Source organism: Meleagris gallopavo, chromosome 1, assembly GCF_000146605.3.
Source record: "Meleagris gallopavo isolate NT-WF06-2002-E0010 breed Aviagen turkey brand Nicholas breeding stock chromosome 1, Turkey_5.1, whole genome shotgun sequence".
Lineage (NCBI taxonomy): Eukaryota > Metazoa > Chordata > Aves > Galliformes > Phasianidae > Meleagris > Meleagris gallopavo.
The window spans coordinates 77,591,516-77,619,020 of record NC_015011.2 but is presented as its reverse complement, the minus strand read 5'-3'; the positions used below and the strand labels follow the sequence as shown (position 1 = coordinate 77,619,020).

The window sequence follows — 27,505 nt, the reverse complement described above, 5'->3', positions numbered from 1 at the left end:
TTTTTTGCTATTTAGCAGCTAACACTTCTGGAAAGGAAGTATATTCAAGAGTAAAATATGCAAGCTCACGTTTCTGAGGGAGCGTGTGAGAAACTGTGGTAATCAATGAAACAATACATTTTCCCTGAAAATGGCCTTTGTTAGTTTTCAGTATGCACTAGTGAAAAGAAAGGACTTGCACTGTTATCTTTTTAGCTTGTTGGATATAATTGTGGATGTTATCGTTACTCATTTTAAGTGCCTAATCCCTTTTTTAACTTCTGATATCTTGTGCCCATCAGTTCTACTAATTATTCATGAAATACTAAGAACATCTGATTAATTTTTGAAGCGTTCCCTTTTACTATACGTAAAATTCAATATATTCTATTTGCACTGTGTACACAGGAGTGTGATATTCCCCCTTCTCCAAAGCACTAGGTTTTCCAAAATAATCTTATATCATTCCTTTATCAGTGAAACAACCCCACTCTGTCATTTTGGTTTTATATGATGCATAACAGGTTTCAAGGTTCTTTCTCTGAAACCCAGGTATGTGAGGTAAAAAGATTCAAGAACAGATAACTATTTCTACTTTTTCCTAATACATCTTCTTAGAAAACTTGCATCTGTTGTATGGGAATGCTGTGCAATGGTTTTTACTGATAGCATACATTTGGGAAATAAAATACTTCAAAGAAACAATCAGAGGTATTTATTGTGTTGCATATTCCTTGTTTGTATACCTTTTACTTATTATCCTGTTTCTTCAATTCTGATCCAATTCAGTAGAATTTATCCCATTCTTGTGCCCTGTTAACATTTATAATGGATTGTTTTGTCAATTAGTGTAGATTATAACTATTGGTTACTAAAAAGTGCAGTTAATGGACTCTAGACAAAATTCATCCAACTGTTGATATATAATTAGATAAATATAATTCAAAGTCACATATTAAAATTTCATTAGTGTACTCAGTGTATTGCTTTTCACTCTCAAGTTCTTCGTTCATTTCCATAGGCTATTCATTCTGTTGCTTGGCACCATGAAGGGAAACAGTTTATGTGCAGTCACTCTGATGGAAGCCTGACCTTATGGAACCTGAAAAGTCCTAACAGACCGTTCCAAACCACAATCCCACATGGTAATTTTGATAGTAAAACTGTAAAGTAAAGCAGTACAGTATTTCATTGTTTACTAGTGTCTTTATTGTTGAAAAGAAGCAGGGACCTTCCAAAGTAACAAAAATAAAATTGTTTTGGATTTTTGTTATTGTTTACATGTGACTTTTCTTTAAGCCAGAATTAACAAAGAACCCATGAGTTTAAAGTGTATTTTTCATTTAATTTTCCTCTCTCAACTAATTAAATCTTTTTGGAAAAAATAAGCTGTTTATGCTCATCCTTGATCAGGAAAAGGTGTACTGTCCGTGAAATTCAATAACTATTAGCTGAGTGTAATCCTCTTATTTTCAAGTTTTTTTGAAGTGTTATCTGTAATCCTTCAGACATACATAGCAGTAAAAACTTAAAGCTATATTAAACCTTACACACATATTTCAGTAAGTATTAATGCTTATTTCCCTATTTCATATAGCTTTAAAATTCCACTCTGATTATATAGTGGCTTCAAGATGCGTATTTTAGTTTGAAAGTTTGATTAGTTCTATTATCCTGATGTTTTAATACAGTTTCCATCCTCTTTCTATCTTTAGGAAAAATTCAAAGAGATGGAAAAAAACCTGAATCCTGTAAACCAATTCTTAAAGTGGAGTACAAAACCTGTAAGAACAGGTATGTTTCACTGTTACAATCGTAAGTTAATACACTCTGAATCTTTCCTTTTTTTTTTTTTCAAAGCTATTTAAGATATTAAAGCTGTTAAGATATTACAACTATAATGTAAACTTATTACATAAACTTACGATTACCATGTTTTTATATTTAATACAGTGAACCATTTGTGATATTTTCCGGTGGGTTGTCATATGATAAGGCTTGTCGAAGACCAAGTCTAACGATTATGCATGGGAAAGCAATTACAGTTCTTGAAATGGATCATCCTATAGTTGATTTTTTAACTCTTTGTGAAACCCCATATCCAAATGGTGAGTTAATTAAGCAAAATAGAATTATAGAAAGTATAAATGAATCGAACTTCTCTAATATCCGAATTCCTGTCTGGGAACTTCCATTCTTACAGTTGTCTCCATCTCAAAAATCCCCTATTACTGAAAGTAACTGAAACTTGCTTGAATTCTGAACATAAAAAAAAAACAAGTAATTAGTGGAAAACAAAAAATGCATAAGTTTCAAGATACCAATTTGAAACATTGGCTAGTGTGAAATAGTATTACTCTTAATCAAACATAAGTGCTTACGTATCTTAAAGTGTTTTGCTACATATTATGAGACTGCCAAATGCTGAAGTCACAGAAAATTCTGGAAAGTGAAATTAAAAAAAGCTGCAAGTGAAAAAGAAGCTAAATTTGTCTTTTTAAGCCCTCAGTCAGAAGAGTAAAGTAAGTCTTTTATACAATAATAAATCAAATATATATTAAAAACAATGCTATTTGTTTTAATGTCATGCAATAAAAGCAATTTTCAGTAATCAAAGTTAATTTGCAGTTCTTTTTGTGCTGAGTTCAATTTAGGTATTTCACTCTCACTATGTCTGCAGCACATTTGTATTATGTGAAGCACTTGTGCTATCATCAGAGTACTCCTGTCATGTTGTTTCTTTAATTCTCCTTGTTATTGTTAAAATGAAGATATAGAGAAGACTTCCTTGTAATCTTCCTTTCAAATTGCTTTGGAAACTAGGACATTGTATATCAAGTGGACCAGACTAGCTGTCCACAGTCTGTTTTTAAAAAAATAGTTTTGCATAGAAAAAGTATTAATGCTGGGCAGTAAAAAGGTCATTTTCTGAGTAACAATTGGATTCAACAATGCCATAATACACACAACCTTCTCACATTCTGTTTCATTACTTTCAGCATTCCATCATGCTGGAATACTACACTATGTCTGTGGCAGTTGGACAAATCAATACAGTAGGAAAGGCATTACAGTAAGGATGCAATGACAAAAGGACTGGCACAGTAGATAGGTGCTATAAAAGAAGGAAAGAAGATTGCTTACCTGTATCAGACAAACTCAGGTTCCCAGTGATAAGCTCCACCAAGGAAAAATTTCCAACCAGAGATCCTTTCCTAGTGCCAGTCAGCCCTTAAATGGGGTCAAAGAGAGGTGCAGCCAGGCTCCACCCCTTCTGGTCACACAGCTGAATTGCCTTCACCTGTGTTCCCAGGGCTGAGCCAGTCTGTTCCCCAGGTGATCAGTCAGTGGTTCAGGCTGTGACTCAACAGCTCCCATACAATGCCAATACTATTTCTGTCATGTATTCTATCATGAAAGTTATTTCTTTTCTCATTTCCTATTTGTCACTAATCAAATGTTTTCTAGATTTTTTTAATATGCTGTAAATATTCAGATAACATAAATGTGACTAACATGCTTGAAGTGACTAGTAGAAGAATTCGTTGTTTTTTATACTTGATTCCTCTCTTACAGAATTTCAAGAACCCTATGCTGTAGTTGTGCTTTTGGAAAAAGATCTCATTGTTGTTGACCTGACACAAAGCAAGTAAGTATAAAATCTTATGTAAAGTTATGGATACTTCTTAACTGTTTAGAATTTCATGATTAAAAAAAAAAAACCATCCAAATGATATAATGGAATGTCATTTTACAGCACAAAATCATTCAGCCTATGTGTTTACTTCCACCTTAAAAGCTTGGATCAACTAATCAGTAGAAGCTTGCTTTTGAGTTTGGGAATAAAGCTAAATCTGCAGTCCCTTCAGTATAATTCTCAAACACAGCATCAGAGTTAAGTGGTTAGCGGACAATTGCTGAATTACAACCTGAACTTTCATGTTAGAAATTACACTCAGCTATTACCTATATGCATGTCTAACTTCACTGGACTCCACAAGGACTACACTTAAGTATTTACTCAAGTATCTTAGTAAATAACGGCACTGATTTATACTGGATCTATGGGATTCTTTTGTGATCCATTTGTTGTTTTAAATGAGAAATAATACTTTCACATCAAAATCAGTGTTCATATATTATATAATGCAGGATGTGATTCTTATTTGTTTTGTTCTGTGTCAAAAAGTGCATCCACATTCACACTGGTATAATTAAGAACAGAATTGTTCTGTAAAGATTTGAAACATTTTTAAGTAAATCATATTCTGACCTCATTCACTTTCAAGAGTAATTCCAATCATCTCAGCAGTATAAAATGGATACAAGTGAAATCAGAACCAAATTTCTTGCATTTTTGAATTGTGAATAACGTTGTGTAATCTGCCAGAAATGAGGCCTTATTTCTTTTCAGATAGTCCAAACTGATGAAAGTGGGAAATAAACTGAAATCTACTTCATCTGTTATTGCAGTTGTTCGCTGTAGAATCAGTAGTATATCAACACATTGAACAGAACTGTTAAATATAAAATCTGCAGTTGAATATTTAGTTCTTGGGTCATGATATATATCATATGAACAAACCTGAAGCTTCTAGAAAATACATGATTTCTGTATCTCATAAATGAAATTATGAGATGCTGAAAAAATTTACACTAAGGAAAAAAACATTATTGTCACAGCACAGGAATTTGTACATTGTTAAAACTAGAAGTTTCTACTGATATTAAAAACAATATGTATGTTTTAAAAAATAATGAAAAATGTACTTTATCAGTAATTATTCTACTTAGATTGTGTTATATACTTTCTAATAAGAATATATGTTCTTATATGGCTCAGTGTGTCACCATGCTTCTAATAAATTGTCTTCCTTGACTAGTTTTCCAATCTTTGAAAATCCATATCCTATTGACATTCATGAGTCACCTGTCACCTGCACAGAATATTTTGCCGACTGTCCTCCAGATTTGATTCCTGTACTCTATTCTGTAGGAGCAAAACATAAAAAGCAAGGATACAGCAATAAGGTAAACAAAACCAGTATTTTTTGAGAAACAAAACACATGTACCATCCATGTCTTTGAAACATCTTGCCAAATTCTTTTCATTTTACTTCTTTAATAACCACTTTCAACTTAGTCCAGTCTGCAGATTAGATGCAGCTTTTCTTCTGTGATTTCTTATGGCTTGATATTCATCCCTCAGTAATATCTACCACCACTGAACCATAAGAATTAAGCCGCCATTATGCAGGACTTCATCATTAGGCTGCTGGAATCTGTGAGATCGGATTGATTTAAAAGAATGCTGTCAACATAAAATTTGAATTTGTCTGAAAATGTTATCTGTATCGAAGACAGAAATAGTGTATAAAATGATTATAATGCAAAGCAGAAGATCTTTGGTGCAATTTGAAGGTTGACAGCATTCCATTAAGGAAGGATATTAGTTATTATTTTATTGAGCTACTGTAGTCTTAATGTAAGGGTTTTAGAAATAACGCAAGCTGCAGAAGTAAAAATAGGGAATTGAATTACTTTATACATTTCAAGCATTAATTTGGTTTATGTTTTGCTTAGAACTAATCCATCACAATAAATAAATAAGAAAAAATGTTGAGTAAGCAAATTGGGCATCAGTTTTCTTTTTATATTAAAAGAACAGTTTTCCTTAGAGCTGCCTTGTTTTTCTTGAACTGAAAATCTGGGCCTTATATACTTCTTTGAGATCTTAATTCAGCCAAGTACTTCAGAAAATGTTTTTTCTCTTACTAGAATTTTTCTGCTTATTTATCCTAAATTTGCATACATAGTTGTCTAAAAATTTCACTACGTATCTGTACTCCTTGTAAATTCTCAATACAACTTGCTTTATTTGTGCATGCACATTATAAATGTGCAGAATATAGATAGCCATTCCCACTCACTTTCTGTACTCACATGCATCCTGTCTGTGCATTCTCAGAACCAGTTTTCTCCTAGATTTTTCTATCCTTTCATACTCTGTACAAATCCTTACTCACTCTGTACCTGTTCCCAACAAGCTTTAGGCACAGGCCACCATTTTCTTCAACCAGCATAGACCAAGGAGAAGAGTGAAAATATTTCCACTAATAAATAAAAGGCAAGGAAGAGATGATGATTTCATATGATCTGTGAAAGTTACATTCCCTTATTTCATATCCCATAGCATGATGCTCAGTTTCTTGTTTCCCACTTTTCTGGCCCAGCTTCTTCAGTAACTCCATCCTCAGAATGGATTCTCAGCTCTGTTCATCCTATGGAAGCTCCAGTGTGAAAACAGTAGCAAAAGTGTTTACTACTCCTTCCTCTACTTCCTATTTTGAATGTTTGCAGTGTTAGCTATGCAATAATCATTAAAAAAGATAGAACTTTAGTTGTTAAATTTAAAAAACAAAAACAAAAAATTTAAAAGCCTTAATTTGTAAAATGCTAATAAGCTTTAAAAGCCTTCAATGCTACACTATATTTTCATTTCTTTTTTTAGATGTATTGCTTTTTGGAAGAAGATGTTGTCTGCTCATAAGTCTAAAAATTAACCAAGCAAAATTCATCAGGATTAGCTTTAATCTCTATGCTCTTGTTGTTCATTTAGGAGTGGCCTATCAGTGGTGGAGCATGGAATCTTGGAGCTCAGACATATCCTGAAATCATTATTACAGGGTGAGAATGAAACTGAGGATTTGTTCTTTTAAAATGTTAGTGTCTGGAACTTTTAATTGTGGGTTGTCTGTGGGCAAGTGTTGACCCTTGACAGGGTATGTGTGTCCTAGCCTCTTGTGTTGAGGTATGTAGCTTTTCTTTTGGGTGTAAAATCACCACAGGAATTCCCATTTGCTGGAGCTTTGTGTTCAAGGATGTACTACTGTTAAGAATTACTGATTGAAGTTGAAGTGAAATCAACTTGTGAAGGTGGAATCTTTGAAAAGGGGAATTCATTGCAATCCATTTATTTGTCTGAAGGCCATAAAACGGGAGCCAGCTGTTTTTCTATGTCTGTTGTCCTTTGGCCTTCTGGGGATTTTGTATCTCTGGATACAAAATCTCTGGATACAAAATCTCTGGAAGTCATTTTAATACTATATCATTAGTGGAGATGTGTTGCGCTGGGATTATTTCACTTTTTAAGTGATGGACAGTCCCATAGAAAAAGGCATAAAAAGGCTCGAATTGCAGTAGAAGCCCTAAGAGCAATGCCTGATGGATTTTCAGGAGGGCATCCTGTAAAACAGAAACTCTTAAGTCTTCTTGTATGATACACTCCTATTTTTCTCTGGTCTCAGACACACTGATGATAACAGTATATTTGATATAATTGTTATAATCAATGATAGTTAAAACCTGTTTTAAAAAATGCAATTATGATATATGCAATAGTATCAGTAAGGGGAAGAAGAAATTATTCTTGTAAACAGAAGTGTCTCCTTTCTACAATTATATTTCAAGGATTATTTTCTACTAATAAAAAGAACACAGCAGTTAGGTGCTAAACAAAATGAACTTGACCTCTGACTTAAAATTAGATATACGTGGCATTTTTAGAGTTCTTGGACTTATGTGCTTAATGCTTGCACACTGTGAGGCCAGAAGTGCTGCATCATAAACTTGGCATTAGTAAATGAATTAATTTTGTGCTGTTGTGATCTTAAAAATCATAGTCAGCTTAGTTCTCTATAGGGATTTATTTAATCAAAAGGTATTCCATCAGTCATATTAATAACAAAATATTTTCTTATGGTTAGTAGATACTCCATTATATATTGTCATCAAAGTATAGAGAGTTAACACAGAAGCAAAATACAGTTTTTCCACTTCTATTTATCACTCAGTGAAAGCGGAAAATGTTCTTTAAATGCATAATGTTTTAACACATTTAATTTATTTTTTTTTAAGCCATGCAGATGGATCAGTAAAGTTTTGGGATGCTTCTGCCAGTAAGTGTTTGAAGTTCACTTTCATACAATGCTGAAAAATCACACATAGACACACATATATTTACATATAATACATGATGTGTTACAATATGAATACTAGTATCTATAATTCTGTAAGTAGGTATGATCAGGTGACATTAAGCAAATTTTGATCAAATTAGGAGAAAAATACTATTAGTGGAATATTTTAGGCAGAAAAGAGGTGGAAGTCCAGGATAGGGATAAAAACTTTAGATCTGACATACCAAAACCTAGGAAGAATGAAATACTATTAAATAATTCCATAGGCATAATCCTATTGTGTATATAAAGCAGTAAGCTGAAATAGCCCCAGTAATATAATGTAGTCTTTTTTACAGCTAGATAAAAACAAAACATTAAAATATAGTAAGACATCTTGATTAAAGACTTGCATCTTTACTTATCCAGTCTCAAATTTCAGGAATTAATTGGGAAGAATATTTCCTTTCATCCTAGCAGGAAAAAGCATCAGAAAATAGTTATTCCATATGTTTTAGCTTTAATTAAATGTGTCAGAGAACAACATTTTTCCCTATAGAAAATACATATGGTGCTTATTATTAAAATGTATTTATTAAAAATACACACGTAGTTTTGTTGAAAGCTATGGTATTTCATTTCAAATAACATCTCTGTGCTTCATAAATGCTGCAGCATAGTTAGTTGCCTTGTATTCTGTCTCCTCAGTAATATTGGGTTCTCAGGGTAGAACATCTCTTTCATGAGTTAACAGTCTCTTCCTATTTCCTAAAGAAACGAGCATGAAAGAATCTGTTATCTGAAATGCTAGACACAGAGAGATTTTGTTTGACCTAATAAACAGTCTGATATGATGATAATACTGACTATACCGATACTTAAAGTGCCTGCTGACTCTTCATCCCACCACATAATTGGCATGATTAATGCTATTACCATAGCCAAATATGGAGAACATTTACAATACTTCAATGTAAGTTAAACCTCATGAATTTGTCAAATATTTCTAGTTTTGCCTAATACCAAATCTTTTCACTCGTCAAGATTATCAAAGAGAAAATGAGACTCCAAAGCCTCATTTCCTATATGAGGAAAAAAAAAAAAGATGCATCTTTCTTTCTGGAGTTTCTTTCTAGAGTTTGCATCATCCAGCATTTTCAAGCTATCATGATTACCAAAAATAAAGAAATTGTAATGAGGTCAACAAGAGAATGAGGAAAGGAAAACTCTCTAATGTGTATGTACCTGCTGCAGTAGGAACTATTCATAGAGGTAAAAGCTTAGATGAGGAGGAATATTCATGGATCTCTTTAACAGTAACAGAACTCTCCATGCATTTCTGACATCCTTAGTCCTGCTTTTCAGAACAGTTACAGTATTACCAGTACCATACTTAGTACTTACAATTTACAAAGCTTTAATTATTACAAAGCTTTACAACATCTTAGCTTTTGAAACAACATTCAAATTTAATTTGAGGATTCATGTCAAACATAATATCCTGCTCTTATTTGAAGGAACAAAGTACTTTGCTTTTAGTCATATTTTAATTTTAATCTAAAAACATAGATATTTGGGAGACAGACAAATGCTAAGCCACTGAAACAGCTTTCCAAATTTATCTTTGCACAAAATATGTATCAGTGGTGCCTAATAATTTGTAGAAGTGTAAGGCATGGTATCTTGCCTTGTACTTGTGCTGTATGATTCTGTCATTCTTCCTGTCTTAATATGTGTAGACCTAAGAGGTCTGCCCCTAATTCAGACTGCCAATCTAAATTTGACACTGGGATCAAGGGCATCGTGAAGCCTTTCCACCACCACAAAACTCAGGAGAATGATGTGTTCATTACAGAAGCACTTGCTGCAATTTGTGAAAATTTAGAATCATAGAACTGCTCAGGTTGGAAAAGACCTTAAAGATCACCAAGTCCAACCACGACCTAACCATACTACCCTAAGTCTAACTACCCTCTGCCAAATCATGTATTTGAGCACCACATCCAAACAGTTTTTAAACACATCCAGGGATGGTGACTCAACCATCTCCCTGGGGAGGTATCGTATATATTAAGATTCCTAGAAATATACGTGACCAGCAAACAGGAAATGTAATTTTGATGTGTTTGCCATCTGATTACATAACTAGACTGCTCTTCCATCTTGTCATTATTTATTGCCCAGGGTACCTGGGCTGATCTAGCGCAGTTACAATAATATATGCAACAGCTTTACCTTTATGTATATACACACCCTAATAGGTAGTGGGCCTGGATGACTTTTTCTGATCTTACACAGTGATTGATCAGTGTGATAAATTAATGCAAAAGTAGTAAGAAGAGACAAGCAAACAAAAAAAAACAACACACAGCAGAGAGTAATGTCAATAAAACAAAATGTGGTTAATTTTAATTCCTATTATCTCCAAAATTCACATTGCAGATGTACTCTTGAATAAATCTAAAGATATTAAGGTTTTGATAGCCGGCTGTTAATACAGATATGCTTATTAGTCAAGAAAATCAGAGCGTCTTCCTTTCAGAAAGAGTTTGTCTTGCCAGGCCACCAGAATGTTTTCCACATTTTTTCACTTAGCACTCCATACGGTCTTCATAGGAAGACAAAGGAAATCTTTGTTTCACATGTGATTAAGAAAATAGAGCTTGAGTGTAAGCCTAGATATGGACGTGCAACTAATAATCACCTTTTACATTCTGCTTCAGAAGCTAATAAAAAGTATTTCACAGACAAATATCCATTTTGTAAATATTAAATACATATCCTACTGGTACTGTGTACCAATATAAAATCTGTATTACATAATACCCATCTTCTTCTCTTCTTAGGCCTTCATGTAATTCTTTGCTGTGCTACCACTGAAAAGAAAATGAGAACTGAAGAATTTTATAACTGATTTGCTTATGGTTAATCAGGTTTTTCTGTTTGTTTTAATGTATTCCAGTCACACTGCAGATGTTGTATAAATTAAAAACATCAAAAGTCTTTGAAAAACAGAAGCCAGGGGAAGGAAAAGCAACAGCTGAGATTGTGGAAGAAGACCCTTTTGCAGTTCAAATGATGTACTGGTGTCCTGAAAGCCGAATTTTCTGTGTGGCAGGAGTTTCTGCATATGTGGTTGTTTATAGATTCAGCAAACATGAAGTAAATACTGAAATTGCGGTAAGTCACTCAGAATTTTACTTGTTTATGAAATAACATCATCTCTAGATGAAAGTGACTTCTGTGTCAGTGTACAACTGTATAAACGCAGATTTAGGAATATTCCATTTAAAACCTTTTGAATGAAATGTTGATTGTACTTAAGATGATGATAAAAACTGAGTGAGGTTTTGGGATCCAGCTCTTTTATTTTTTACTTTAATAGTAACGTACTATAGGATGATTGTCTGATGCAGTTCACTTTTAAGACTTCAGTACAATAAATCTCTTAGTACTCTTGTAATACTGACTAATGTATGTTTTTCCTAGATAACATTACTCAAGTCAATTATTTCGTATCTTCAATTTGTTTTCATAATATTTGTAATAAAAGGGGACTGAAAATTATCACTTGCTTTAACAAAATAAAAGGAGTTAATTTTTTTTTTCCTTCTGGCTTATATTGACTTTGCCTATTTGAAAAGCAAGGTGATTTAAGTCTAAGTAGTTGATATTTTCTTAAGCATCTTGAGCTTCAATCCTATTCAAATACTCCTTTTTCAGTTTTCATGTCTTGAGCAGTCACTTCATTTGAGGTAGAATCACACAGTTCATGTTCTTCTAACTGCTCTGCAGTCAGCTAGTACTTACTCATCATACAGCAAGTTAAACTTTTCTGCATAGTAGCGACAACCACTTCTAATAGACTGGTTCAACAACACTTTAAATGTAAGATATTCTTTCATTCATCTAAAATATTCAACACCAGACAAGTCTTAAGAGAAAGGCAATGTAAATGGGTCTGGAGCATCTCCCTTGCAAGGAAAGGCTGAGAGACCTGGTTGGATTCAGCCTGGAGAAGAGAAGACTAAGAGGGGATCTGATCAATGCTTATAAATACCTAAAGTGCAGGAAGCAATTAGATGAGACCAGACTCATTTCAATGATGTAGTGTTAGGACAAGGAGCAAAGGCCAAAAAATGGATCATGGGAAGTTCCACACAAATATGTGGAAGAACTTTTTTACAGTGAGGGTACTTTAATGTCCTTTAGAAAGGCTGTAATTCTAGCCTGACAAAAACATCTGTGTCACTGTTGGCCTATAAATCATGTGCCAGTTGGTATAGAGACTCATTACCCATACCCATTCTGTTCTTTTCCTGTCATTTTTTCCTTCTGCAGTGCAACTTTTAGCTAACTCAGTGCATCCTTTCCGATATGCTTTAAAACTAATGAATAGTAATCTCACCTAGGCTCACACATAATGTTGCTAAAAACATTACATGTCAATGTTGATATTTTATTCCAAATAATGCATTTTATTTTTATTAGCTAACATTGATTTTGTTTTGTTTTCATATCTTTTAGTTTTTCAGCTTAGTTGCAACAGTCCTGGTATATTCTGAAGCGCAATAATGTGACCAATTTAACAATTTCTCAGATTTTGTCCACAGTTAAGAAGCATTTATATAATAAATCATTCTGTAAAGAGTTGTTTTAGTATTATTTAATATTTTCAGCATAATAAGTGAATTCCTCTAGGTTCTGTGCATCCCTGAGATGAGCCTCATCTCTTGTTTTCAGCATTTTTGTTGCAAACATTCAAGTCTTCATTCCTTAATGGTGCTTTTTTATTGAGAAAAAGTACAGGAGCATTTGTTGGAATATGTACCTGACCTTACATTCAGTAGTTTTGTCTATATTGAGAATGAGCTGGTCAGTCTCAGGACGTATGTAGATTGCTCCAAAAGTAATGTCTCCTATTTATTTATGTGAAAACTACAACAGATACAAAGAGCACAATTAACACTAGTTGATAGAGCAGATTCTCATCTACAAAACACTCCTTTTCAGTGCAGTCACCACTATTAGCTATGCATTTTCATCAGACAAGAACAAGAACCCATATGCCACACATAAAAATTTGCACCAGTGGAGGTGACCCACTGTTTCACAGCTGCCACAATAGCATCATTTCTAGGAAAGCATTACCAGTGCAGTCCATCTTTCATCAGCCCAAACAGATGGAAGTCAGAAGATGCCAAAACTGGGCTATACACTAAAATTGGCAATGTGCTCCACAGTCTTCAAATTGGTATGGGACCTGGTATTATTGTGTTGCAAGAGGAAAGGGTTCTTCTTCTCTGGCCTGACTCTGGAAGTTTGAGCCTTCAGCTTAATCACTGTCACAATGCAGGAGGTCAGAGCTGATGGTTTGGACAGGACAGTTCCAGGAAATTCAGGAGGATCACCCCTTTCCTATCCCAAAAGACAGTACACATCACTTTGCTTATTGTGGACTGGCTGCCAGTGAAGAATTCTCATGTCGCCTCTCCATGAGTGCTCATAGTAATGATGCTATGCCTCGTCACCAGTAATGGTGCGATTCAGTAAACTCTCACCTGCAGCCTCGTATTGGTTCAATAGGTCCTGAAAAAATTGAATATAGCATTCTTTCTCTTACTGTGTGAGCATTCATGGGACCCAGTTGGCACAAATTTTGCAATATTTCAACATTGCCACTATCATTTCCAATGCATTGAAGCCAACATTCCATTCAGGAACAGTCTCCTGTGTAGTAATCTGTGGCTGAGGTGATTGAGATGGTCTTAATTTTGTAGTGTGACAGCTGTACATGGCTTGTCTTTCATATTGCTGTCACCACTGCTGAAATGCACCACCCACTTAATGCTTCCATCTTAATTTTGGTGAAGATAATGTCTCAATGAGAGACCATTAAATGAGGAGTTTGCGGTGTCCACATTTTCAATTGTATATGATCACTTCAAGAAACCAGCACTGAGATTACTGTTCAGCTAGTATTCCCAACACATTACCTCTCTGAAGGAATTGCCTTGTTTTTAATTGTTTTCAACTTGAAGTTCTCCTTGGATAATTCATGAGGTAGAAAGAATTGACCAATATTTATTATGATATTTTGAGATGATTACTTACATAGATTTGAACTCCCCATACAGTTTCCCATTTGTTTTGGAATTCCTTCAGTTAAGGTTTCCTGAATTAGTAGGAAGAGTGGAAGCATGGGTGAGCTTCATTGATCTCCTTTTCCTGTCTGAGGGGGCCCAGAAGTAAAGTGAAAGATAAGTGGTTTAGACTTTGCACTCTAGAATCTGCCAAACTCGTGTACAGTTTAAAGAATATGGAACTCTGTGCGCCTGATCCCAAATGAGGACAGATGGAGTTCATGGGTCAGTACTAACACTTAAATTTCTGCATACTGGCTAAAAGTTGTCTTTTAGAGATGGTGTTGTAGTTGCAATAGAGAGGAAGCTGGTGATCGTTCTTTTAATTAGTTGGCTTAGGAAAATGATAATGAACAATAAGCAGAAAATTTTCATGACATTGACAGATGCTTTCTTATGCTAAAATATTGTTTACTTGAGAGCGAGTAATTAATATCTCTTTTCATACTAAGTTCTGGAAAAGTGTATTCTTTCACTTATAATAAAATGCTTGGAACAAAGTCAGTACTGAAAGAATATACTGAATTATTTCTCCATCAGTGTAGGGTAACTGACAAGTTCCTATGCAATTCTACTGCTAGGCTGTATAAAAAACAAATGACTGTATTCTTTACTTGTAAATGATTATGATGTATGTATTTTTTTAATCTTCAAGAAAAAAAAACTTCAGATTTTTATTTAAAAGTAATGCAACTTTCAGCAACTTTCTTATTAAATTGTGACAGCTTTTTATTTATTTAAGTCACTAGAGGTACGACTTCAGTATGAAGTAGAAGATATCATTACTCCTGAACCGGAAATAATTCCTCAATTTCCAGATGCCTCCTCCCAGCTTCCTTCTTTAAAGAGTCTTTCAGGTAGTACCAACACTGTAGCATGCGAAGGAATGATGAAGGACAGTATCCCATGTCTTAGGTAAGTCTGCCATTGTTCAAAGCTTCATCTTTCTAGTAAGCATTCTTATCAGGTGTTTTATGATCTGTCAACTATCAAGAAAAGAATGTTAATCATATTATGACAGAAATAAAAGGAACCAGAATATAGAACAAACAAAAGAATTAAAGCAGTGTAAACTTAGCAGGCTGAAAGTAAATTATGGTGAAGATAAACAGTTGCAGTGAAGGTTTAACTAACTTTCCAGTATGATCTACGAGTAATTATTTGTCTTGCATCCACAGTTTTTAATGGAACACAAGTGCTACGGAATAAATAACAAAATTTCTGAGAATTTTTTTTTTTTTTAGTTCACAAAAATACATAAAGTTCCTTGATTAATTAGTATAACACTAAAATCATCATCTATGAAAGAAGTATATGCATTTTATTACACATAGGGAAAGGAAACCGTGTTCATACTCACAAAAGAGCCTTAAAAGTATACAGTTATGAAAAAGTTGCACTGTGTGGAAGTGTGTATGTGTTCAATCTTTAGGAGGAAACAAACTGTTGTCTGCTGTAGTACACACTGCTACTGTTTGGAGGAAATTAATATATTCTTAAGCAGATAAATTATAGATTTAAAGAGTTTCAGAACAGAATTCTGTACAAAACTCCATAAGTCATAATTTCAAAGGAATTATAGTGCACAGCTGATAAGGATTGTTCCCATTTAGTGAATTAATTATTAATTCAGTTTAATTATTATTAAATATTTTAAATGTCTCAATTACTACAAAAGCAGTTTCAATGAACATTGTCTGATTTGCAGATATTTTCATCAGTTCTGCTCCTGAAAATAACATTAAAATTTAAAAGCAATATTGTGGCATTGTCCATGCATAATTGACAATAGTTTTTGGTTTCCTGTAGATTTGTCTTCCTCATTCAGTTAGCAATTGAATCTCAGACATATGTTCCAGTGAATTCCTTAAGGGATTCTTATTTGATTTAAGGAAAGGAAGGCTTGTTGAAAATCTTATGTTCTAACATAGTTATGATTATAAGATGAAAGTAGAATCATAGAATCACCAAGGTTGGAAAAGACCTCTAAGATCATCCAATCCATCTGTCCACCTATCATCAATATTTCCCACTAAACCATGTCCCTCAGTATAACATCTAAATGTTTCCTGAACACCTCCAGGGTTGGTGACTCCACCACCTCCTTGGGCAGCCCATTCCAGCACCAGACTGCTCTCAGAGAAGAAGTATTCCCTTATATCCAGTCTGTGTGAGGTGATACTGGGTCTTCTCCATACCAGACACAGCCAGCTCCGATAGCCTCACTGCATGACATGGCTGGGCCCAACAGCCAAGGTGGCAGCACATTGGAGACAAGCATGAAAGCATGAGATGCACTGTACTCTCCTTTGTTCTTCATAATTTCTATCAGAATTGGAGCACTGTTTGCTTTGTATGTTTTCTGTTGATGTGCTGCTCACGTTATCAAGTTAATAACTTCAGCCATGTTATCGTTTTATAGTTTCATTTTCTTTCGGTTTTCTATATACTTTCTCTTCTACAAGAATGATAGATTGCCAATAATCAAATTCACCTCCAAGGCCTCCATCTCACCAAATGCTTTCAGCTGAGCTAAGAACAAACTGATAGGCATGGTTATTGAATGAGACGTTAGAGCATTTCTCTTGTGAGAAGTGCTTACTTTTTTATTCCCAGTAAAAATTTGTTTCTTATTTGCCAGTAACTGCAATTTTTCTGTCTGTGCTTTCCGTGTGTATATTGACTAGCTACTTCCTCTCTTGATACTCAGTGTTTCTTTGCATTCTTTTTATCACATGGATATAAGATTATATATGATAGCCTACCCTGTAATAAATGCGAGATGTGTGATATATGCACTCTCAGTATTTATAGTTAATGCATCTCAAAGAATTGCTGTTCTTGCATAGTATCTTCTATCAGTGTATCATCAAGTAAATTCTACCAGACAAGAACATAAGTAGGCTTACAAAAGTATTCAGTTCTTACACTTTTGCTATGTGCTGTGCAAGTCATCGAATTTGTCATAACAGAATATGAAAGGCTGTTAATATTTATATCAGATTTTATGTAGGAAGCAGTCATTCGAAAAGACTAGATCACATATGAGGTAATTATACTCCTAAGAAGAAAATAAGAATTATTTGCACTAGACAGATAAATAGAATTGTCAAGTCCAGAAGTTTTGGATATGCAATGGTGACATGCAGTACAGAAAGATGCTACATCTACCTTCTCTTGCCATACTTCAGAACAAGATAGTTCCAACAACACAGAAATCTCATCTTTGAGATTTTCAGAAGAAAACCTTCAGGTTTTCCATCTGAGTTGATTATTCATGCCAGTCCAGGTCTGGAACACAGGTCTTACAAGGAGTGGCTGAAGAAAATTGGATTGTTTAGTCTGGAGAAGAGGAGGCTTGAGGGAGTCCTTATCACTTCATAGCTACCTGAAAGGAACTTGCAGCAAACTGGGGATCAGCCACTTCTCTCAGATAACTAGCAATAGGATGAAAGGTATTGGCTTCTAGTTGCACCAGGGGAGGTTCAGGTTGGGTGTTAGGAAAAATTTATTCTCAGGACTGGTGAGGTATTGAAACAGGCTGCCCAGGGAGGTAATGGAGTCACCATCTCTGGAGATTTTCAAGAACTGTGTGGATGTGGCATCGAGGGACATGGTTTAGTGGGCATGGGTGATGGGTTGACAGTTGAACTAGATGATGTTAGTCATCTTTTCCACTCTTAATTATTCTGTGATTCTGTGATATAGTACAAGAAAATGTTTGGGTAAAAGAAAATGAAAGCAAAATTGTTAAGCAAAAATTGTTTTTATTAACCTCAGTTGTTTACTTCACCTGCATCTTCTCCAGAGTTTCTCATTTAGGGAATGCTGAAACTTGCAGATTTATTTCTACAGCAGAAATTAAGGTCAAAGCCTAGAATTCTTCCAAATTATCCATGTTCTGATTGGAAAGCCTAGTCTCAATGTATGGGTGTATGCAAAATATGCTGCAGTTGTGCATACTGCTGTGGTCTTATTAATGGATTCTGTTTCATTAATATTTTCTCAGGGGAAGTATTTGTTTTTCATGGCTCAGATTGTTTGTTTGTTTTTATTTTGCACCTCTTCCTAGTGTTAAGACTCGACCTGTGCGAATGCCTCCTGGATATCAAGCAGATCTTGTTATTCAGTTGGTGTGGGTGGATGGTGAGCCTCCACAACAGATTACCAGTCTTGCTGTAAACTCTGCTTATGGACTGTAAGTAACTCAAAATTAAGATACGTTGGTTTATTGTTTATTGCACTAAGTTATGTACTTTCCAGCTAAACTTTGAAGTTCCCCAAAGGTATTTGAAATCAGAGTAAAAATAATCAACAGATGTTATTATCGTGACTGTTGGGTAAGAATTATTTGATTTCACATGAAGAGTGTAATATGAGATGTTAAACTGTAATTTTTGCTATTATTTTTACTATTCCTGTTTAAAAGACTGAATTGCTTTGCATCATTCTGTTCATTCTTTCAAGTAAAGTCCAATTACCTTTCAAATCTGAAATTTTAGAAGTTATTTTGAAAGAATCACTGAAGTACATTTTATAAAAAAAGGTGAATGTATGTTAAATTTCATTTAACATGATATGTTTTTATTGGAAGTTGTCTTGTGAGAACAGCTTTTTTATGTGTGTGCTAATCTGTTTGAAAGAGCAGCAGAGATCTGAAATTGAAATTTGAATAAGGAACCTCACAGTACTAAATTCTGTATGGAACTGCAAGTGAGCATATCTGTATGCGTCTTATTCTTCAGCTCTATTTAATTGCCAGTTTTTAAAGTTTTTTCTCATTGATGATTGACCAGATACATTAATCAGCTATGTTGAAGGCATAAAAGACACAAGCCTTAATAAGTGTTAGGTGTCTGGCTCCCACCAATATTCTGTAAGTCAGCTGATATTTTAGAGACTTCAGAAATTTTACAGAGCAAAAATTCTTATATATACTTGTATATGTTTGTGCAAAAATATTGTGTTTTAAGTTTGCTTTGTGAATCCTTTGGCCTATGTTTCCAAATTGTTTCTGTTTATGAACTCCATAACCTTTTGGTTTACTGTTCCAAAATTCATGTGTTATTTGTGTAAATTGTAGAGTTTTGCACTATTGCAGTGCAGTCTGCACAGAAGGTTAAAGGTGATAGTCGGCTTTCTGGAATGTCAATTACCATGTTTCAGGACAGGATTTTGTCAATCTGGGATTACAGATCTGTAATTACAGAACATAGGCTTTGAGTAGTTACTGATGAAAATGTTGCTGCAGAATTTATAATACTAAATAATAATTATTTTTTGCACCACTCAACTATATATTACTAATACCTCTGAGGAACTTTTTTTTTTTTCCTCAGAGTGGCTTTTGGAAACTGCAATGGCTTGGCTGTTGTGGACTTCATGCAAAAGACCGTACTACTGAGCATGGGAACCCTTGAATTGTATGGATCGAGTGATCCGTACCAACGCCAACCCCGTTCACCACGCAAAAGCAAGCAGTTTGCTGCAGGTAGGAATTAAAATATTGTGGTTACGAGCTTGACATTCTTTGATTTTTTTTGCCTGTGGCTTTTTATAGTGCTTTTGACATGCATGACTATCTGCCAGCCAATGGAATTTCTATAACTTGACAGAAGAAACCCGATGTGCTTTAAGTGCTGATACTTTTTCTCAGAGGCAAAAAATTTCAGGAAGTTTATTATTTTCGGATGGAAGTCAGCAAGTAATTCCCTTTGCTGACTCTCTAAAAATCATGAGTAGAGAAATAAACTGCTTCTCTGGCAGTCTCTTGAAGTGTAGTCTTCAAGCGTAGTCTTTGTCTGCTATTTTCTTTCTGTTTTCAGTATATTCCCCCTGATATGTAAGATTTGAGTTTAAACTTAGTTGTACTTTCTGCTGAATGTTATTCATTGTTAATTGAATAGGTAGTTGTGATTGGGAAATAACGTAATAGCAGGGTACACGCTATAGATAGCAAAACTAACTCCAATCAGCCACTTTGTTAGCTCCTAATATAAATTTACTAGATACACCTGTACCAAATCTTAAATTTGATGTCAAGAGGATCACATTTGTAATTCGTAGCTATTATTATGCATTAAATGTTAGAAACATCAGTTCATCACTGCAGTTAAATTTTGCCAGGCATATTTGATTATCTAAAAAATTAACTTGTATGAGGGAAAAAAGCAAAACCTTTTAGCTCTGCATATGCCATAATAACGTACTTGAGTCGGAGACAGTTATGAATTATAATTTATGTAGCTGCAGAATTTCAGAATTAGATTTTAAAGTCTGTTTGGAAACGTTGAATGTTTTAAATATACATATAAAATTATAAAAGCAGGAGATTACAGTGGTTTTATAACATTAGCATTTTCATCAGCAGATCCTACACTAAATCATCAAATCCTATTTCTCCACGGAGTCAATATAAACTTTTTTTCATTTTCAGTATGATTGTACTTTTAGTAGAAAGAAATATTTGGAGAATAAAAAGTAAGTCTTCAGCTCTACTTCCATCCCTGAAAGACCACTTATCTCACTTTCTAGGCATTTAATCATCGCAAGCTTAGTTCTCATCATGCCAAGTATTAAGGATGTAAATTTGGAACAGTTGAGGAAAGAGGAGACAAGCAGCTTTAAGCTATCTTCAGCTTTCCTCTCTGGTTCAGTTAAGCTTACAGCATCTCCCAGTGTAATTTGAGCAGCCAAATATAGGCAACATGATGCAGAGCTGTGTACAAAAATTACAGGGTAACTGTTGTAGAAACAGCTATTATCAGCATTGCACCATGCAGGATTTCTATGTGTCAGAGACAATCTTGGCTACTCCTTTAAGGCAGTATTCCAGTTGTGCTGCTAGAACGGAGTCTACTGGTATGTACTGGGTGACTGCCAAGAAAGAATATGCTCTTCTAGATTGGTCATAGAAACTATGCATCTGAAAAATGATCCTCAGCTGCTTTCTCACCATCCATCCTACATCCTTTACTTTTTTGGTTATTTTTATTGTTATATCTCCCAATTGGAAGGTAAGCATCTGCTGAAATTTCTTCACCTTGGCTGTTCTAGATGCTGGTTATGGATATCACTTCCTTTCACTTTAGACTGTTTTTTCTCTCTTTCCTCTGCCTGCTGCTGATGCTGGTGTACTGGCATGTTCCAAAGACAACTTTTGCATGCGTGGCCTGTCTAACTTTTATCCAGATTTAACGAAACGGATCCGTACTTCCTATCAGAGTAAGTTCTATAAAGGTTAGGCAAATAGCATTATCATGATGAGACTATGCCTGACTTAAACCCATGTGTTTGTGCTTTGTAATGTGTTTCTTAAACACATTCAGCATGCATGCAGTTTATTACACTTTGTAAATGTCAACCATGCTTCATTTTGACAGTTTTCTTTGTTATACAGATATTTCAGATCTGTTTTCCAAAACAATCAATGAGAAAGCATCATTGACTTATATGGGACAAATTTGGCCTTAGAAATGAATTTTCAATAATGTTATGATCTTGATGAGAGTATTTTTCTTTGGTTTTGTTTTCATTTCAGTGTGCACCTACTTATATGAAGCATTTCTTGTTTTTCAATGGCGCTGCCTGGTTATACTTATTAATTAATTCTTCCCTATTCTCAGAAGAGCAGTGCGGTTTAAAAATCTGCCAATTGGGTTGCATGCTGTGAAATTTTAAATGTTAATCTTGGTTTGGTACTTGAATATTTGGCTTTGGGGAACCATCCCATGGCTCTGATCTTTAATGGGGAATGTAAAGTGGGTGTAAAAATACGTACATCAAAGAGTTATGAAAATTAATGTTTTTTATATTTTAAAATTTTGGACTATAGTGATATGTAATTTAAATATTAGCATTCATCACTGCACAATGTGATGAACAAAGCTATAATTAATTTTGCAAAAATGACTGTTCAACCAATAATCTGTATGTATCTTAATTAACTGTAGTGCTTATATGTAATTAGGTCTCCAGGATGCCTCTTATTCATCTCTTTTTAAAGTGTTTTTTGCAGAACAACTGGATAGGCAATTTTACATTGAATACTTAGTGCAGGCAAGATAAAGAAAGGGGTGACAGTTTAGTATTTCATATGAATACGTAGTTGTGGTTGTAGTTATATGGTTGTTGATGTACATTTGTATGCTCACAAAAGAAATGACATTTCATCTATCTAGATAGATTATTTAGCAACTAATTTCTGTGATTTAGTGTCATAGTACATCATAAAAAGTAGTCTATTTAGTTAGAAGACCAGGACAGTTAGAAATCTAGCAGCCCAAAAAAAGGACTGGTGTATAATGTTTTATATTTTATTGATCAGGTCTTTCTAATTACAAGTCTATAAATTAGAACTCAAGGGACAAACTGCTGTCAAAGATTTATGAATTTCCACCAAACAACAACAGCAATAACAAAAAGCCATACAAAAATATTAATGAAGTCTAAGACCAAAAAGGACCAATAAGTCCAACATGTTCATCCACAACAACAAACACAGCTCACAGGTTTTAAGAGCTTAATATTTCTAATCTTGTTTCTATGTTCAACCCTAAAAGCTTTCTCTAAACTGCATAGCTAAAGTCTACAATTTTGACTCTTGTTCATAAGCACTATTAACTCTCTTTCCTCACGAAGTGTTTTGTTTTTACCTTTGTCATTCGATACTTACATAGGAATATGCACTGATTATCTGGTGCATCTTTCAGACCATTAAGACTAAGAACAAGGCAAGAATGTGTTACAGAGTATAAAGTATTTTAGCTAGTGAGCAGTACTTAAGAATATCTCCAATTGCTATGTAATTCTCAAGTTGAGTTTTGCTACTCTTACGAGAGAGAGGAATTTTAAGAGGATGGATTTAGGATTATGATCACAGGCTTATTCTTGTAAGGGGCAATGATAGGAAAAGTATTTTTGAAACTGTGCTCAAAACTGATATTATCAAGGTGAAAGCAGGAATAGTTTTGATAGTGTAGGCAGTAGGTCTACAGTATTGAGGATTACATGAATGAAAATTGAAGTTAATGGGAAGGCATATCAGGAGTTGATTCAATTAAAATAATGAGCTAGGAAGATAATTTCATGAAGGTCAGTTTGAGAGAATCAGACTAGTATTCACTGAAGCCAAAGAAAAGATTGTGTTGTGGTTTAACCCAGTAAGCAGATAAACACCCTGCAGTCATTTGCTCTCATGATCCCCTCCCAATGGAATGGGAGGAAAAATCAGGGGGGAAAAAACAGAACTCATAGGTTGTGATAAAGAATATTTAGCACGGTGGAAAAGGAGGAGAGAAATAACAGTAATGATAATATACATATACAAAACAAGTGATGTGTGAAACAATTGCTTGCCACCTCCTAACCGATGCCCAGCCAGTCCCCAAGCAGCTGCTGCCCCCTCCATCCAGCTCCCCTCAGTTTTATAGTTTATCTTCACATGAAGTCATATGGTATGGAATATCCCTTTGGCCAGGTTAGGTGAGCTCTCCTGGTTCTGTTCCCGCCCAGCTCCTTGTGCCCCGGTCCCCTTGCTGGCAGGGCAGTATCAGAAGCTGACAAACTGAAACATCCTTGGCTCTGTACAGTGCTGCTTAGCAACAATTGAAACATCAATGTGTTATCAACTTTGTTCTTTCCCAAAGCCAAAATAGCACTACACCAGACACTATGAAGAAAATCTGCTCTGTCCCAGCTGAAACAAGGATAATGAGCAATATACTTTTGTTAGTCATTTTGAAGGTGATTTTCTGCAAAACTGATTTTGCACCCAGTCTTTGTATACAGAGTTAGCTTGATATTCCAAGAATGGAAGCAGTACTACAGATTAAAGTATCAGGGAAGAGAATGGTACTGTTTACTATTTTGAAATAGCAAAGAGAGAGGAGATTTCAGGAAGAAAGAAAAAAAGATTATACTGGCAATATTAAATTCTGGACACTGGTGAGTAAGGTTTAGAAGGACAGGAATACTATTTGAACTTGGGTGGAAGTAAACATACAAGAAATGTGTTTATATATCATTAGGGTAACAAAAGATCATTCTGGACTGCGAGATAAAGGAGGTTGATGTTTCAGTCTGAGGTGCCTTGCAACTGAAGAAGTGGCAAAAAAAACATCAAGCAGGGAGAAGAAGCCATGTCCCAAATGTAAGAGATTTGCCAAAGGAAAGAAATGATCAACAATGACAAGGTCATCTGATATATGAAGCTTGGTGATGGAGTTATTATAAAATGTAGCAAATCTGTTGAGAACTCGATATGAGTGGTATATACTTGTGTGAAGCAAACTCAAAAGGACCCAGAGCAAACTTAGAGTATTAAGGCAGAACATTCTGTGGGTTGGGAGGTGGAAATGGGAAGGGACAAGAAAGGGTTGAAAAGATAGAAAAGGAAATGTAGTAAACTCTAGGCATGTTATAAAGAGAGAGACTGAAAATGTAAACACTTCTTGTGTTTGGTGGCCCCATTCGTTTTTCTTTTTTTGTAATATCTGCTGGCAGCCATCTTCATTTGTAGCAAGACTATATGCCAAAACAAAATAAATTTTCTCTGAAGTAGTGCTGAACTAAGGGGAGGAGTGTTGGCTTTTTTTTCCTTAACCAGTCAAAATTAAGTTGTACGTGTTATTGTCTAGGAGTAGATAGCATATATTTCAATATTAAAACAAATACATTTCCTCCATCGTGAGTGATTGTACTTGCAGCGGAACATAAAATTACAAACTTAGAAAATCAGTTTGATCTTCTAATTGAAATTCATATCATCAGTAGAAATTCATACCATCTGTCAATAAAACCAGAAAATAGTCTTTATGAAGCATCCAAAGAGGCAACAGGTTAAAATTATGTTTATCCATTGGAAAATACTTTTCAGAATTCATAGTTTTCACTGAGATATATCTGTTCCTCCTTCAGGCCTGCCTCTTTGAGAGGATGAGAGCAGAAGTAACCTTGTTGCTAAAGGAAGAACAGAACACTGTGTTATGAGTCATTACTTATCAGTAATTAACACTTTAAATGACACCTGTCAACACAGTAGAAGCTAATCTAGGTTGAGTTTTAAGTTAACATCTATGTTCTGAACAGGCTGCCATTTCCGAGGAATGCATCATGTTTAAATATAAAAGAAACGGCATGGTAATTCAGTGTAGAGACTTATGAATTAAAATGATACTGAGTTTACTTTTTGGCTTGTGAATATTTATGAGAATTTGTTTACAGTTTATTAAATTATAACAAAAAATGTGATGGCTCGGATGCCTTTAGTAAATTGAAAGTCTGAATCATGTACTAGAGATTCAAATTTTAAAATTATTTAAAATTAGTATTATTTCATAAATGTTGTTATCCTGCACTAGACATTATGTTTTCGATCCTTTAATAATTTTTTTGTTTATTTAACAAAGAAAAAATGGGAATCACCATAAAAGTGATTGAAAAGTATCCATGAGCTGTCTTTAAAACTACCTTATGCCTCAGAAGGTATACTTACATATTGTGTAATTTTCATGTTTATTACTTTTTCAAAGCAAAATAATGTCAATGGGTACATCTTCTGACAGGTGTCTGTTTCAATTCCCAAACTCAGTTATTTGCATTTAGTTTGCTGCCATGTTCTTCTTACTCTAGTTCGACTCAAAATTTTGCTAATTTCAGCAAAAATATCTTGGCAGAAAGGTTGGGCCTACAGAACTTTAAAGCAAGAATTGAAAGTGTTTCTTAATACAACATCAGTTGTAGCCTCTCAAGGATTTGAGGGAAACCAAGCTGCATGGAAATACATACAAGATGTTATTAAAATGGTTTCCTAAAAAGCACTAGTACAAAGAAGAGCTTGAGAGCTTCCTTTCTTATCTCAAGAGAATCTCCAATGTTCAATGGGATCAAAGATCAATAAAAATACAGATGTGCTTATTCCTTTCAGTAAATGATTGTAGATTATGCAATGTATTGTCATGTAACATCTTCATCTTCTCTTTTAGCTTACATGAGTTTAGAGATTACAGAGACAAGATTTTCTTCTGTGGCTAGGCAAAATGACAAGTAAAAAGTGTTTGGGAGGAGAAAGTGGATTGTTTCCCAGAGCAGGAAGGCAGTTTGATGAAAAGAAAGGCAAAGAGATGGATTCAGAGCTTTTACTGCTTTGTAATGAAGCATTAGTTAGGAGATGAAAAATTAGTTCTCAGTTTTTTCATCCTTCCTTCCCATTTATAAGTTATGGACCAAAAAAAGTATAAAAAGTTAAAAGAATTCCAACTATATCACATTGGAACTGCACTATCAGTGTTTCTGATCCAGTGATTTTGAGTAACCTGAACTAGCAGTAGATGTTGCTGTTCATAACAGGGGGGTTGGACTAGATGACCTTTAAAGGTTCCTTCTAAATCATATGATTCTATGACTTTATGACTCTCTTGTTAATTCAATAAGGTTAGAAGAAACTTTGGATATATAGATGGATGATAAGTAGAACTTAGTGGTTCTAACCAGGGGTGATTGATGCCAGGGGAAAATTTGCAAGTGACAGTACTTAAGCCAATTGAAGTGTTCAAGACTAAGGCAACGTGCTTTTGGAGGACACATAAATCCCCACACTAAAAATAAGAGATATCTGTAGAAAAGTGCACATTCACCATTCCAAGAATGCCGTATTATGAAATGCATTTTAAACTTTTGCCAAACATGGGGAGATTGTGGTCTTTTCAAGGTGGTTGTTTTTTTTCTTTCAGCACAGTGGTGTGATTTGGTGCTTTTCCTACATTAGTCAGTGGCACCAGTGTACCTTGAGCTGTAATACTGATTATGTAAACTACCAAATACATACTTTTTATTCAGCAGAAAAATCTTACCTGGGATTTGGCACTGGGGGTTGGAAGTTAATGATCCTTGAGATCCCTTCCAGCTCAAGCCGTTCTATGATTATAACTGTAGCCAAGAGTAACTGTACAGAATTTAGAATGATTTCATTAATCCATATCCATAGTGTCAAATTTTAGGAAACTCCAGTACTGCATTTAGAAAATAATCAGTATTCATTATTTCATTATATGTATCTTTACCTCACAAAAACACTCAACAGTCAGTCCATGGTAAAGGATAGCATGAGCTCAGACGTGCCCAATCTGTGCTTAAGATGGGTTTTAAGTTAATCACAAACAGAAGCTCATGCTTAAGCAGTTTAAGCTAGGATTACATTACTTGCTGCTCTGCTCCATGGTAGACTGCTGCAGATGAGTTCCTCACAAATTTTTCTAAATGATGTGTAAGATGTCTTGTCCAAAAAACTCCTTGTTATATTCAGACAATACTGTCACCTCTGTGCTCTTTAAAATGAGCAGTCTTCTGTGAATGCATCTAAGATTCTAGTGTCGTAGTGATTATACTTTTTAATTCACTTTCTTCTTGCACAAGTATTCACTCTTT

The 27,505-nt window shown here is 34.6% G+C and overlaps 1 protein-coding gene across 2 annotated transcripts in view; it reads left to right on the top strand.

Moving 5' to 3' along the window:
* The window catches only part of STXBP5L (syntaxin binding protein 5 like), a 181,135-nt gene that overhangs the window by 111,735 nt on the left and 41,895 nt on the right, over positions 1-27,505 (top strand). Inside the window, exons 8-19 of one of the 2 annotated variants that reach the window (XM_031555909.1) lie at positions 1,001-1,124; positions 1,695-1,773; positions 1,933-2,087; positions 3,556-3,628; positions 4,863-5,010; positions 6,599-6,666; positions 7,897-7,937; positions 10,900-11,117; positions 14,823-14,995; positions 18,153-18,278; positions 19,420-19,571; positions 21,233-21,304. In XM_031555909.1, coding sequence (XP_031411769.1) covers positions 1,001-1,124; positions 1,695-1,773; positions 1,933-2,087; positions 3,556-3,628; positions 4,863-5,010; positions 6,599-6,666; positions 7,897-7,937; positions 10,900-11,117; positions 14,823-14,995; positions 18,153-18,278; positions 19,420-19,571; positions 21,233-21,304 — 1,429 coding nt within the window. The remainder of the gene's footprint in view (positions 1-1,000; positions 1,125-1,694; positions 1,774-1,932; positions 2,088-3,555; positions 3,629-4,862; positions 5,011-6,598; positions 6,667-7,896; positions 7,938-10,899; positions 11,118-14,822; positions 14,996-18,152; positions 18,279-19,419; positions 19,572-21,232; positions 21,305-27,505) is intronic. The other variant, XM_031555905.1, reaches the window with a different exon arrangement.